This window comes from Pterocles gutturalis, unplaced genomic scaffold (assembly GCF_000699245.1).
Source record: "Pterocles gutturalis isolate BGI_N339 unplaced genomic scaffold, ASM69924v1 scaffold23816, whole genome shotgun sequence".
Taxonomy (NCBI): domain Eukaryota; kingdom Metazoa; phylum Chordata; class Aves; order Pterocliformes; family Pteroclidae; genus Pterocles; species Pterocles gutturalis.
Window position 1 is genome coordinate 15,517 of NW_010098493.1, and position 14,425 is coordinate 29,941.

Below are 14,425 nucleotides of genomic sequence, written 5' to 3' on the forward strand. Positions count from 1 at the left end.
GCCTGTCCCTGCGGCCAGCCCTGGGAGCACAGGTGTGGTGTGAGTGGCTGGCTGGCCCACGAAGCACAACACTGCGTGCTGGGCTTAGCAGCTGCAGCCAACAGAGAGGCTTTGGACCAGCTCGCATGTGAGAATCCTCTTGGAGCTGGTCTGGCCTTAAAAGAGGAACACTGAAAACCTTCCGAATACAAACGACCAGAGATAAGGCTTTAATTTTGGTACCCCCCAGAGGTTCCTGGGTAAGGTAACTGCTGCAAGCTTGCTGGACCTGGTGCTCACAGATTCCTAAGGGACACTACTGGCAGGAGTGTGGGTGCTGAGTCATGAATAGGGCTGAAAACTGATTATCTGCCTTCTGATCTTCACTCACAATAGGTTGTGGAATTAAGGGGCTTTTAACGTGGAGTTAAAGGTTTTCTTTTTCCTAAATAACAGTGGGGCTTAAGTTCCTGTGGAAAAACAAAACCATACGTCTTGGGATGGAGAGTACATGAGCTCCCTTTTGCTTTTTTGCCCCTGGCTTGCACTCTCCCCCTCTATAAGTCTGCACCATCTGCAGTGACTTCCCAAGTGATCTGTGCTCTGGCTGCTCGCCCGCAGGCAGGGAGAGCAGGAGGGTTCAGGCACAAGCTCAGGGCGTCTCACTGGGGGTGGGAGGGAGGCTAGGAGCCCGAGGGTGAGGCCTGGGGTGGAGGAATAGTGGGCAGGGAAGAAGTGAAATCTGATTTGAGCTTTCCTTAGGTTTCCCCTGGTCCCTGCTATTTGCTGCCTTCGATCGCAAGCTGACAGGGATCTCCTGACTTGCCGTGCCTGTGTGCGAGGGACCTGAGGATGCTCTGCCGGCACAGCGAGGCCAAGCGAGCCATCTCCGAGCGGTGGCAGTGATGGAGGCAGCGAGCCATAAGGCGGTTACTCTGGCAGATGGCTGGCTCCGCAGGTGTCAGGGCGGGGAGAGCTGGGTACCAAGCCTGCAATCAATAATTCAAGGAGGTGGTCACATGCCCTCGCTGGCTGTCGCAGTGTTCCTCTCTCCCCAGAGTATGGTTACTTCCAGAGATCAAGTTCCAGCCTCTTGGCTAGTGAATTATTAAACTCCAGCAGTGCTCCATTCCCTTTGTACCACGTCTGTGTCTTCGTGCTGTCCCAGCTTGCCAGTGACGGGCTCTTTCCATCCAGCCAGCTCTGCAGGAGCAGAGTCCTGCAGGCCAGTATAGCACCTTGTGTTCTCCTTTGCTCCTTGCTTCTCCGTGGGAGAGGAAAAAGGCTCCAGAGATGGACCTGTCCTACAGATCCACCATCTCCATCTATAAGGTGAGTGCTGGCACCAAAGATTGCTTCTGTCTGCCTCAGGGAGACTTGCGGGTGGGAGGAGAAGAGCTGTTTTCTGCCAAAGGCTCCCTTTGAAGGGTGGGCAGCCAAGGGCTGGATCTGTCTTTGGGCTGAACTGCAGCAGCTCCTGGGGGCTCTGGGCTGTGTTTGAGAGCAGATGGCTGGCAGGAGGGGAGGGTGGCATGGGTTTTAAGACATGTCCGGGAAGGAATCAAGCAACTGGGGTGGTTTGGACATGGAGCATGAAGGGTGACATGCCTTGCTTGCTGGTAGGAAGAAGGAGTTCAGCTGGCTGTTTTCCTCCTTGCTGGAAAGAGCAGTCTGATCTCACAAATGCTTCTCTGTGCGCATCGGTGCTGCACCAAGGTGGTGAGGGCTGGGAGAAGGGGGAATTGCTTATTCTGGCCTCTGGTCTGCTATGGTGTAGGCAATAAACGCCTTCCATAAATAAACACAGCAGGTAAGAGTGGAGAGGCTAGTCTGAAGGAGTCCATCCCTTCTTCTCTTACGCAGCTGCTGACTCTGGCAGTGCACCAAATCCTGGACAGGAAAAAGTCACGTTCATGCCTGGATAATAAGTGCTGGCCTTCACTCCAACAGGCTCAGGGGTGAGGGAGAAGGCTGCTCAGATCCCCTTGCAGTTACTCTCCTGTCTGCAGAGGGTGTGAGACCTTAGGAGAAAGCCATCTTCAGGCGACCACTTGGCTCTCCAGAGAGCTACCTTGCCCCCTGGCATTGTTCCTCTCCCAGCTGGCTGGAGAGGACTCAGGGCAGCTGGAGGTCCCAGCTACCTCTGATGCAGGGAGCTGACTGTGCATGGCTGTACATCACCATGGTCGTGGCTGGGGGAGCTCTCTGGGTCCTTGCTGCACCCAGCTGAACCTGCTAAGGTCTCTGGAGCGTGGGGAAGACTGGTGTTAACATGCTTCTGCCTGGCCACAGAGTATCCTGGAGCAGTTCAACCCCGCGCTGGAGAACCTGGTGTACCTGGGGAACAACTACCTGCGTGCCTTCCACGGTGAGTGGGGTCCTGCATGGCCCAGGCTCTAGATCGTGCTGCTGCGTCCATCCTGGGTGTCCATTGTGTGTCAGAAGGGACTGCTGTCACCCAGGGCAAGGTTGCTCGTTCCCCCTGTGGCATGTCCTCAGGTGCTCTTACTCACTTTTCTCCTGCTCCAGGACCTGCTGCTGTTATTAAGCACAGATGGGTGGGGACAGGCTGTCCTTGCCTATAGGTGAGGTGCCAAGGGGTGGCTGTCCTGTGCACTGCTTGCTGGGGCTGGTGATGGTGGGAAGGCAGGCCAGATCCTTACCTCCCCTCTTCTCTCCTCACAGCATTATCCAAAGCGGCTGAAGTGTATTTTAAGGCTATAGAGAAAATTGGGGAGCAAGCGCTGCAGAGCTCCACCTCACATGTGCTGGGTAAGGCTCTCCTGCTTGCCACCCTCTGTCCTGTGATAAGCCCCAGTTACTTTTTTTTTGGCCTTTTCTAGCTGGTCCTTTTCCAGGTATTGGGGGAAGGAAAACAGGTCCTTTAAATGGTGTCTTACAGCACCAGGCCCTGTCCAGGCAGTGAGAGTCAAATTTATTGTGTATCCTTGAATATCCCCCAAGGCACCAGCACTGTCCCTTGTATCTATCTGAGATCAGTGACTGAGCCCAACTCCTCTGATGGATCTCTCTTGGAAACTGTTCCTTGCTGAGGCATCCTGCCCTGAGAGCTGAAGTTTTCATCTTGGAGGAACCATTTTGCTCCTCCTTGGAGTTGTGAGGGGAAAAGCCAGAGAGCATGGATTGACAAGAGCTGATGGGGTGTTGTCCTCCTGAGCCTGCAGCCAGCTGAAATGGCAGCTTGGAGCTGATGGGCTTACACTCAGCAGCACAAATAATTCTGCAGCCTAATGACAACTTCTGAAAATATGTTCAGGGAACTGCTCTGATACTTAACATTTTAGTAAAAAACCTCCAGCAGAGGTGTCCCTTCTGCAGATTCCTACCATCATCTGCACCACCCAGCTCACTCTTCTGCTCCCTGTCATCAGCCTCTTGCCCTCACAGTTTCATACCACCAATGCCAGTAGGCAGGACCACACAGAGCATCAGCAGTGGGTGCTGTAGCTACTTTCCCGTAGAATAGCCAGAACCGTGCACCGCAGCTGGGGTGCTATTGAGGGTGGAAATGGGTCTTGCAGTGGTGTAGGAACCCAGCACCTGGAGCCCATGGCAGAGCTGAGGCTCCCTGCCAGCGGCTGGGGCTGTAGCAGAGCGCTGACCTGGCAGCTTTGGGGGCTGGAGCAACCCCACACTGACAGTGTCTGGGTAGTGGTGGCCGAGCTGAGCCCTGCAGAGAAAGGCTACCAGCCTTTCTCAGGCTGCAGGGAGCAGTGCATTGCAATATCTGTTGGACTTTCACACCTGTATATCATCAGCCTGAGTTGCACGCTGCTGGTCTGTGCCTTTGGGTGCACAAGGAAGTGGCCACGGGATTTTTTCCACCCTCTCCTGTTTCTTTTTTCCTGAAGGTGAAATTCTGATGCAGATGTCCGACACGCAGAGACTCCTGAGCTCTGATTTGGAAGTTGTGGTGAGTGGTTTTCCTGGAGGCTGGCGCAGGTGGAGGAAAAATGGACTTCTCGTCCCACAGCTTGCTGGCATTTCCCCGATTTGCCCCATCTCCTGCCCTCTCACATGCCTGCTGGCAGGTGCCTGCCTCCCTGCTGTCCCTGCTGCATGTGACAGATGTGTGTTACAGAGCTGGCATGACCACAGCCTTGCTGGTGTTCAGGGTTTTGTGCTGTTGGTGGGCTGCCACCACCTCTCCGTCAGCATGGTGGCAGGTGCACAGCAGACTGAGCAATGCCCGACTCAGAAGATGCACTGGGGCTGCCTGGGACAGGCACAGAGGGGATGTTAACCCTTCCAGATACTGCTGTTTGTGCCTGTGCTGAAGCTGGGGGTTTCATGGTCCAGTGGGTGCTGAGTGCCTGCACCCAGGCTGCAGGGCTGCTCCGTGGGGGCCTTCGTGCCCATTTTTAGCTTCTATATGGTGTCCAGATGGCAAAGGAGTGACTCACTAGGTCTGGGGGTTTTGCGATCCACTCCTCACCACAGTGCAGGTAACACCCCATGTGGAGAAGGGATGAGGGTGATGGCTCCTTCGCCTCTTCCAGGCTCAGACCTTCCACGTGGACCTGCTACAGCACATGGAGAAGAACACCAAAATGGACGTGCAGTTCATCAGCGTGAGTGATGAACTCCCTTTCTTTCCTCAACCCTCCTTTCCCTCTACCCAAAAGCTCTCACTTGAGTGCTTGAGGTGTTTCCTTAGCTCTCCTCAGCAGGATTTGGGGGGACCTATTTTTTTCTCCCCGCCCTAGTTTGGCTGATGATGGAGGGCTAAAGAGGGCAGGCGACTGTTCTCCTTTGTGCAGTGGCACTTGCCAAATGCTTCAACGGGGCTGAGAGACTCAGCATCCCAAAAGCAGAGTTCCCATCTTCCCCAAACCACAGCCTCTGCACGGGTGTGGGTCCTGTGCTGTTGTGGCCCAGCTGTCCATGCTGGTGGGCAGCGTCACGGAGAGAGACAGAGGCCTGGGGGCTTGCTCCCAGGGCTGGGAGAGATGGGCACCAGTTCTTGCTCCTGAGATCCTGAGGCTCATCAACACTCTGTGGCCCTTCAAAATAAAGAGAAAGGTAAAAAAAGACTCTAATAAGAAGTTCAGGAGAGGCCTGATTTCAAGGGGGCTCAGATGCTCAGCCACCCATCAGAGCAGGACCCTTGCTGCAGCACAGTGTGTTTGGGTCTCCGGTTCCTCACCCAGCCTGGTTTCTCCCTGGCAGGAGAGCCAGAAGCAGTATGAGCTGGAGTATCAGTGCAGAGCCACCAACCTGGATAAGTGCATGGCAGAGCTGCGGAGAATGGAGAGGGCCCGCGATAAAAATGTCCGGGAGATGAAGGTGAGCAGCAATCACAGGAAGGGGAGTTGGAAGAAGAACTGGATGATTTATCTGGGTCCACGGCTGGTTTCTGAGCAACCTTGTCCTTCCTGAAAAGCCAGGGGGTTGTCCCCAGTGTTCAGAGGCAGCAGGCTTATCTGGAAAGGAGGAAACTCCTTTTCTACAAGGTGCTGCTGACCTGTGGTGGTCACTTGTGCAGGATGTGCCAAGCCCTTGCCTCATTTAGCGAGCCTCAGTGTGCAAGGACCTGGTCCCTGGCCCTCTGCTCTAGCTCCTCTGTGCTACTCCAGCACTGCAAGTGGACTGGGAAGCTGGTGGACACGATGACTCTTTTCAAGCCTTCCTCTGCCTTGTGTGAGCCCGCTCTGCCAGATTTACACTGATCCCTTCCTCCCTCTTTCCCCTGTGTCCCAGGAGAACGTGATGCAACTGCGCTTGGAGATGCAGGCATTCATCTCTGAGAGCCAGAGGGAGGCCGAGCTGGAGGAGAAACGCCGCTACCGCTTCCTGGCTGAAAAGCACCAGATGCTCTACAACACTCTCCTCCAGTTTTACAGCAGGGTATGGCGCTGGCATGCCAGAGGGTGGAGCTGGGGGACCAGGCAGCATAGCTGGAGGGGGAGCATGCAGGCAGGAGAGAGCCAGGGCTGGGCTGCCCCTTGGGTGAGGCAACTGTGGGTCTGTGCATGGACTGGGCAGGAAATTCTATTTCATTTCTTGCTGTGGGGTCCAGGCTGAATGTACTAGGCTGGGAGAGCGTGGCTGGAGGTGAGGATGGTGCTGACATGGGGTTAGCTGGGTGTGTGAGCAACGGGAGGAGGGATGATGTAGTCATTTACGGCAGGGTGGCTGGGACCACAGGGTGCCATCCTAGAAATTCACTCCTGCGGGGCTCTGTTTGGCCATTCCGACAAACATAATTGTGGGAGGATGTGGTCCCTAATCTAACGCACGTGGCAGCCCTTGGCTCCCTCTGTAGCTGTTTTGCCCTGTCCACCACTCCCTCTTTTTTTTTCTCTCCCCAGGCCCGAAGCATGATCCAGACCAAGGCACCGCAGTGGAAGGAGCAGCTGGAGGCCAGCCGCAACTCCTCAAACAGTCACTCACAGGGTCTCCTCACAGCTTCCCACGGCCAGGGGTATCCATCAGGCCGGCTCACGCCCACCCACCTTGAGATGGTGAGGACCCCACGGACAGCCTCTGCCTTTTTTGGTGAAATACAGGAACAGGTTGACAAAGAGGTGGTAGATGCCCCATCCTTGGAAACATTCAAGGTCAGTTTGGATGGGGCTCTGAGCACCCTGATCTCACTGAAGATGTCTCTGCTCATTGCAAGGCAGTTGGACTAGATGACCTTTAAAGGTCCCTTCCAACCCAAACAATTCTATGATTCTGTGGTGGTGAGGCTGCAGCTGTGCATTTCAGACTGCAGGGCAAGGCCAGTCCTTGGCTGACTCTGGTACTTGCTGCCTTGTCCATCTTCCGTGGCCTTTCCAGTCAAGATGAAGGGAAGTGTGTGTATGGGCTGCAATGGGGGAACATGCTGGGTTTGGCTTTCTGAGAGGGACTGGGTATCTCTCAGAGCATCTCCTGCTTGATGGAGAACCTGTGGATATGCCTCAGCCTCCTTTCCTTCCAGCAGCCCCAGAGACCCCTTGGGGACTTTGCGTCTCCCATGACTGGGAGTAGATCCAGCATCTTCTCTCCGGAGCCTCCAGAAATGAGACTGTCTCCTCAACCAGAGTCCCCCAGGCGGCCACTGCGAAGGACACCATCAGCCAGTATGACTCATGTCTGGGAGCAGTGCTGTGGGGAGACACAGGGCTTGGGCCTCTCTGGCAACAGAGTTGGGGTTAGGGAGGGACCACCACTCTATCAGACTGCTGGTCCTCAGCCACATCCCTGGGCGTGGTGAGAGGACAGTGCATATAGGAGCTGGGGAGGGCTGAATGAAGCAGAGGGTGAGCTCAACCTTCGGAGCAGGGTCCATCATCCAGGACAAGGCCAGGCTTCCTGGCTGCCTGTGTGAGGGGGGAACCCACAGATGTGCAATTTTCAAGGCTTCTTGAACCATGAGGGCTGGTTCTTACTGGAGTTCCTATTTTAGTAAAGCACCTTCCCTCCTGCTACCAGATTAAATATTACCCTGTCCTACAAAACTCAGCTGGTTACCTCACATCTCACCTGCTTTTCCTTCCTGAAAAATTTCAGCTTAAAGTGTTAAAAAAAAAGGTGGAGGAGTGGGAGGCAGAGGAAAATGACCCAAACTCTCAGTTGCTCCAGCAGGATCAGGAAGAGGGCCATCAGACAGTCATTGTAGTAGGCAGTGCCTGTAGGCTAGATGTTTAGCCAGAGGACATAGTGCAAAGCAAGTCATTTCAGCTTGAGTTGGTTTTCTCCTGCAAGATGAATGTTTTACCCTTTCCCATGCTATGCCCTGCTCTCTGCCCACAGAGAAAGGCCATCTACTCCTCTAGGGTAATTACTTGATTGGGGTAGCATTGGTCCCTTTGAAGCAGCATAGGTCTTGCAGGAGGACGCTGGACTCCAGCCAGACCCCTCTGATGGGTCCTTGCAGGTTTGCTCCCTGCCGGCCGTACCTCCCGTTCAGGTTCCTTTGGCGAGGTCAACAGCAGCAGCGAAGGCAGGAGGAGGAGTGGTGCGGCGAGAGTTCAGGCTATCGTGCCCCACACAACGGGTGCCAACCGGACCCTGCTACGGTTTGACCCCGGGGATGTCATCACGGTGCTGATGCCAGATGCACAGAACGGCTGGCTGTATGGCAAGCTGGAGGGCTCGTCCACGTATGTGACTTTGGTGCTGTAAACTGGCCGGGTTCAGGCTTGTTGAGTCTGGAGCTGGGAGGCTTAAACCTGAAATTATCTCCCCCTCCCAGCATGGCCTGGGCACTGTGTCTCACCCACCATCTGAGGGGGACATTGCCATGTCGTGAGCTGTGGGCTGTGCCTAGCACGGGGGCTCTCCAAAATGAGGAGATATGGTGGGGCAGGGTGAGTGTGGATTTCTGTGGATGACCTGCTGAAAAAGCTCCAGGGACTTTGGGTGGAATGCAGTGACCCCCTCCTGGCTTGCATGACGGAGTGACTCCTGTCATGGGACTCAGCTCAGGGCCGTGAAACGCTGGAGTTACCTGAGAAGCACGGCTTTTCTCAGCCCACACCGCAACTGCCGCTGTACCCTCCAGCACAGACAGGGCATGGAAACTGCTGCACCCAGCGCTTACTGAATTACTCCCCATGGTGCTGCCAGCCAACACCTGTTTGCAAAGCCTGTCCTGTTCCACACAGCATCCCTGCAGGGAAGCTCACACTCAGATTCAAGATGAGCAAGAGCAGTGCCTTTCTTTTTGAGGGGTTTCTAGGATGGAGCTCCTTTGCCCTGGGAGAAGGGATTTCCACAGCTTCTTTGTGTGCTGTCCTTGGCAATCATGATCAGTCAGAGCCTCTCTGCCTGGATTGCACCAGCATTGCTCCCAGGAGCAGGGATTTTGCACAGCCTCTGAGATAGGCAAGTCCTGTTCCAAGCTCAAGGACTGTCTCGCAATAAACCTGAGCTCCACCTAGGGCTGAAAGATGTGCAGAAACCTTGTCACACGTGGTAGTGGCAGCAGCAGCTTGGTTGATGCGTGGGATGGGTATAGATCAGGAGTGCTGGGCAGCAGGATCTGAAGAACCACAAACTGTGTTTGCCTGGACCTCATTTGTCTGTTCCTGTACCCTAGATGTGGCTGGTTCCCCGAAGCTTATGTCAAGCCTCTGGAGGACGCAAGGGAGATGGAGGAGTCAGCCACCAGGTAACAGGAGAACAATTGTCCAGGCAGGAGCTGGAGTGGCTCCTGGTAGGTCACTAACACCAGTGGGGTACCTCTTTGGGGTGTGCCCCATGGAGAGCTGCAGTGCTCCCATGCTGGAGCATCTGCTGAGAGCCTCTCTGTGCCCTGAGATGTCACAGGCTTACCCTAGATGGCTCCCCTAACACATGCAATATCTTCTCGAAGGCGTTTGTGACTGGGCCAGTCCAAGCCCTGTGTATTTTCTGCAGAGACATCCCACAGATACATGTGGGTAGCACCTGGGCTGCTCCCTATTCCTTACTCTTTGACTCTTCACTGTCTTCTCCTCTTGCTCAGGTCTTTCCCATTGCGAAGCAGTCACAGTATGGATGACATCCTGGACCATCCCAGCACTCCTTCCTCTAGCAATTACTGGCCTGCTGCTGCCCAGCCTAGTCTGCCGAACCCACTTCCCCTCTCGGTGGGTGCCAGCAGTCACCAGAGTGGAGCAGCCACCCCGGTCAGTTCTGTCTCCAAGGTGAGTGCAGGAGGAATGACTGGTGTGTGTGTGTGTGTGTGTGTGTGTGTGTATAGGTGTGTGTGTAGTGAGCCACGTCTGTCTTTCATCCTCGAAGGCACACTTTTCCTGTATTGGCTTGTTGAGAAAGAATAACACCTTCCACATGTTGGTGTGTGACCTCTTCCCTCCCTGAGCTAAGGAGTCTTGTTCGCACTGGCATTTCTTACACAGTCTGTTTGCATGCCACCCCTGCTAGTCAGCCTGGTGCATGCAGATCCTCAGTGCTTGACTTCGCTCCCCCAAGGGACTGCTTTTCTGCCCCTGCCCTCCTCATTTCTCTCTCTTTTTGCTCACCAGGGACCCTTCAGTTCAGTCCTTTTCTCCATGACCTCCCAGCCTGATTTCTGGTGGCTCCAGGGCAGCACGTCTCTCTGCTAAGAGTAGGACCATGAAGTGATCAGGCTGGGCTGGGAGTGGATGACCAGCTAACAGAGATGCCATCCTCCTTCTCCCTTCAGAGAATGGAGAGGAGTTTCATAGGGCTCCTCTTCTAAATTCAAGCAAGGATTGGGTTAACGTCACAGCTGGGGTAGGGGAAAAGCTAGGGGCAAGGGCTGAGAGCAGACACATTTTGGAGAACCTTAGAATGAGTTGTGTCCAATCCATGGCTTATGGCTCCACTTACCACTGCTTTCAGCTGTGGGGAATTGACTGGTGAGGACAGACAAAGTTAAAGTTGGGAGGTGTTAAACATGAAGACCTGAGAGAGGGAAGGACAGTGGTGCCTGTGGGGGGTTTACTCAGTCTCATAGGAGGCTGGGAAACTTCATCTCTGGTGTGGTGGTTTAAGCCACTCAGCTAGCAGTGAACACCATGCAGCTGTTCGCTCACTGTCCTCCTCCCAGGGATGGAGGACAGAATTAAAAGGGTAAAGGGAAAAGGGACTTGTGGGTTGAGACAAGAACAATTTAATAACTAAAAGGGACTCGTGGGCTGAGACAAGAACAATTTAATAACTAAACTACAATAAAATTGAAAATAATTATGATAATGATGATAATAATAATAGTAGTAAAAATATACAAATATTCAAATGAATGATACGCTGTGAAACTGCTCACCACCCGATGACCAAGGCTCAGCCAGTTCCTGGCTAACAGTCCTGGAGCAGAGAATGTTCTGAAACCTCAGTCCTGGAAAAGAGAAGAGCCTGAGGGTCCGAGAGACCTAGAGCTGACCAGGAGAGAGGAAAAAAAAATTCAGAATAGGCCCTCATAATATCCTGGGTATGACATGCATGATATGGAATATACCGTTGGCCAGTCTGGGTCTCAAACCTAAACCTAAGGTCAAATCCTAAGTCAGTCATTGGGAGCTGTGCTCCCTCCTATCTTCTTCTGCACCTGCACACCAGCAAAGCATGAGAAGATGAAAAATCCTTGATTGTCCTGGCAATAACTATGAATATCACTGTGTTATCAGCCTTTTTCTCAGCACAAATCCAAAACATAGCCTCTTACTAGCTACTGTGAAGAAAATAAACTCTGTCACAGCCGAAACCAGGACATCTGGTCACTGGTTCCAGGCCAGTGTGAGGTTCCAAGTAACTGGATTACTCAAATGACTGAAAAATGTAACATTTAATTACTCTTTTTTTCCCTTCATGATGTGAACTGTGGTTTCAGGGGGCCTCGGGCTACACAACACAGAGAGGAACAGGCTCTTCAGCCTATCCCTCCCCAGGTCACTGGTTTCCATCCAGTCCTGGCTCTAAAGTGTAGGGATAGACCTGGGACCGAGCAATGAAGCACATGGAACATTTAGAATACCATAGCAGAGAAATTGAGTGTCATTAGAAATTTGGAAGACTCAGCCTTGCTCTAAACTTCTGCCCAAGACATTCTCCAGTTGAGCCAGCAGCAAATGGGTGCATGTTTGACTTCCCAGCTGGAACACAGATAGACACACATGGCTTTCTTGTCTGCTACCAGCTACAGAAACCAGTGTACTTTAGCAGGCCAGCTGTCACTAATCCATCATTATCTACTGGCCAAGAATAAGGGCCACAGGGCCTAGGTCCATCTTTCTCCATCAGGTTTGTCCACATTTAAACAGTATGTGGTGTAGGGTAGGGTGCAGCACTACAGCTCTTGAGTTCCCCATGGATGCAGGAAGCATGTGAAGGGACTGATGATAAATTCTTTGCCAGGGTGTGTGTGCAATGTGAGGGGGGCATCTCTGGCTGTGCTGGCAGGTTGAAATGTAGCTCAGGCTGTCATTGTTTGCTGTGTTCTTCAGGCGTGACACTTTGGGGAGCCGAAGCATCTCATTTCTGGGGAACAGGGAACCTGTGGTATATGGACACCCCCCCACCCCTGCCCCAGAATTCAAGGTTATCTGTAACGGTGAATTTGTGGGATTGTGCAAAGTTTGAATGAATAAGGATTCAGAGCCCTATTAACAGGACTTGGGCTCCTAACTCATTTAAGTCTTTTGTGAAATCTTCCTCTGTGTGTGCAGTGCTTCTTGCCCCACTTTTGTTTCACCATTCCCCTCCCCATCCCGGATCACTCATTACCTTTCTTTTCACTACAGAAATCAGGAGTATTTGAACATCCCCCCGAACTCTTCCCACGGTGAGTGAGGCGTGGAACTGCGCTCTGGAATCATCAGACAGGGGGCTTTATTACAATACTGTTATTATTTAATCTTTTGGATTATCAAATGTGGGATGAACAGGGTAATGTCTGGAGGAATGCAATGCACAACCCACCTTCCAGGACAGGAGATGGGCCCACAGAGGTGGCCCATTCTGGCTGACAGAGAAGGTTCTCTCCTACCTCTGGTAATACGAGGTAGGACCTGAACACCCTGAGCCAGACCTGCATGCTCCTTCTAATCCATTTTAGAAGAGCCACAATAGCAGCTTGCAGCCTGAGTGCAGAGCTACACGATTCGTGCAGCTCTGCCTGCTTGGAATGGGCTGAGGCATAAGGTACATGGCTTTTAACTTTGATGAGTCAGGTCTGTAGAGATGAGGTTTGCTGTAAATACCTGCTTTCCTTCCCCCTGCAGCTGGGTTGGTGTCTTCCTGTTTCTGGCATGGTGCTGTGGCCTCTTTCTGCTCCCCGACTCCTTGCTTGGAGGGTCAAGGGCCACACGTGTAGAGTGTTACCACAAGGGACTAGTGTCCCTTCTTCATCCTATGGAAGAGGGAGGGTGAGAAGCCCTGAGGAGAGCCCAAGGGGAACCATGTGGGAACCTGCATCAGGGTCTGTTAAGGAGGGAGAAAACATACTCAGCAGACAGCTTTGCCACACTCTCCTCCTTGGCATGGAAGTGGCTGTCCGGCAGGACTAAATAGCCTTTGCTTGATCAGTGGGACCCCTGCATGGTCTTTGCAGATTTTCTCATGGTTGCCTGTTTCCTTTCCCATTCCAGAGGTACCAACCCTTTTGCCACAGTCAAGCTGCGTCCCACAGTCACCAATGACCGCTCAGCACCCATCATCCGATGAAGCAGGGCTGCAGACACCTGAGAATTCAGCAGGGAAGGGGGAGGCATACAAGTGACGGGCCGTGACCCTCAGCTGGGAAGCAACCTAGTGCTACCACTCATGGACTAACCTCTCTTCTCCCCTCCCTTTCCTCTGGGTCATGGGGCTCTGTTTTGCCTGGATGTCTGGCATGCTTTAGCCAGCAGCAGATCACCACGACTCTTTTTGTATTGCACCCCCACACCCCCTCCCTGTGTGATGTTACTGTACTTGAGTGGGAGAAGTCTGGTGTTACTGGTGCTGGTGGCCTGAGAGGGGGGATGCTGCTGGTCTGGGAGGTGGAGGGACGGATGGGTACGGTCATCTGCAGCATGGGGCAGTGCTAGCAGGACGAGGAAGCCGAGGCTTTGCTAGCCCTGCTGGGGGCAGAGAAGGACACTTGCCGAACAGTCCCTTTGCTACTAGGAGAATGAACCCCAAAAGGAAGAGGCCAGAAGAAGGCTTCCAGCAACACGCTCAGGCTGAGAGAGTCTGCAGCACAGAGCAGCAGAGCTCTCTGCTCTTGGCCCCTTTGTCAACTGTGTCCATTTGCAGCAGCATCTGCCCCTTCTCACCCCTGGTGCAGCCCCTTCCCTTGCTGGGCAGCCCTGGGTCAAGGCGGGGGCAGGTGACAGCACCCAGCACCGCTGCCCGGCTCCTTTGCCTATTGTCCTGTGGAAAAGATTTGTTGGTTTTTGTTTTTTTTCTTAAATAAAATGGAGAAGGTCACTTCCATAGCCATCCCAGTGGCCGGGACATCACTTGGGTCAGTGGATGCAGGGGGGAGGGGGACGTGGGATCCCTGCCAGCACTGGGGCCGTGATGGCTGCCCATGGTTGGGGCATCGAATGTTGCAGTTCTGTGGCTCTGGTGAGGGGAACCGCTAGCCCAGGAGGGCACCAGGAGGGCTGCAGGATCCACTGCCAGCTACCTGCCCAGCCCCCCAGCTGTCCTGAAAAAAAGGTCCCCGCTTCCCAGCCGCCATGCACAGGCAGGCCACGGCCATCTTCTCCTCACCCAGGCTGCGAGTCCCAGGGGTGCCCCGGGATGGCTCAGTGTGGGACCTGTAGGGGCCTGTGGGGGCCCTGCCAGCCTGGCCCCACCGTCGGGGGCCAAAGGGAGAGGCGGCGAGGGAGGGAGCATGAGCATCAGCCAAGGCTTTAGCCGATTAGCCTTATTAATAGAAATTAAACCCTGGCTGCGAGTGCTGCAAAGCCCCTGCAGGCCCCCCCACCCTGCTACCAGGAAGGCACAGCAGTGGGGGCTCAGGGGCTTCAGGGGTTTACAGCCT

At 53.8% G+C, this 14,425-nt stretch overlaps 1 protein-coding gene across 1 annotated transcript; it reads left to right on the forward strand.

Annotated features, from left to right (window-relative positions):
• The first annotated feature begins 1,121 nt into the window (after positions 1-1,121).
• On the forward strand, positions 1,122-13,116 carry BAIAP2L2 (BAI1-associated protein 2-like 2). Its single transcript, XM_010073285.1, has 14 exons — positions 1,122-1,311; positions 2,272-2,347; positions 2,665-2,751; positions 3,852-3,913; positions 4,500-4,571; positions 5,170-5,286; positions 5,701-5,847; positions 6,312-6,464; positions 6,929-7,067; positions 7,865-8,090; positions 9,029-9,100; positions 9,437-9,617; positions 12,195-12,235; positions 13,041-13,116. Exons 1-14 carry the CDS (start codon positions 1,273-1,275, stop codon positions 13,114-13,116), a joined length of 1,488 nt encoding a protein of 495 aa, XP_010071587.1. The 5' UTR covers positions 1,122-1,272.
• Positions 13,117-14,425: the final 1,309 nt, after the last annotated feature.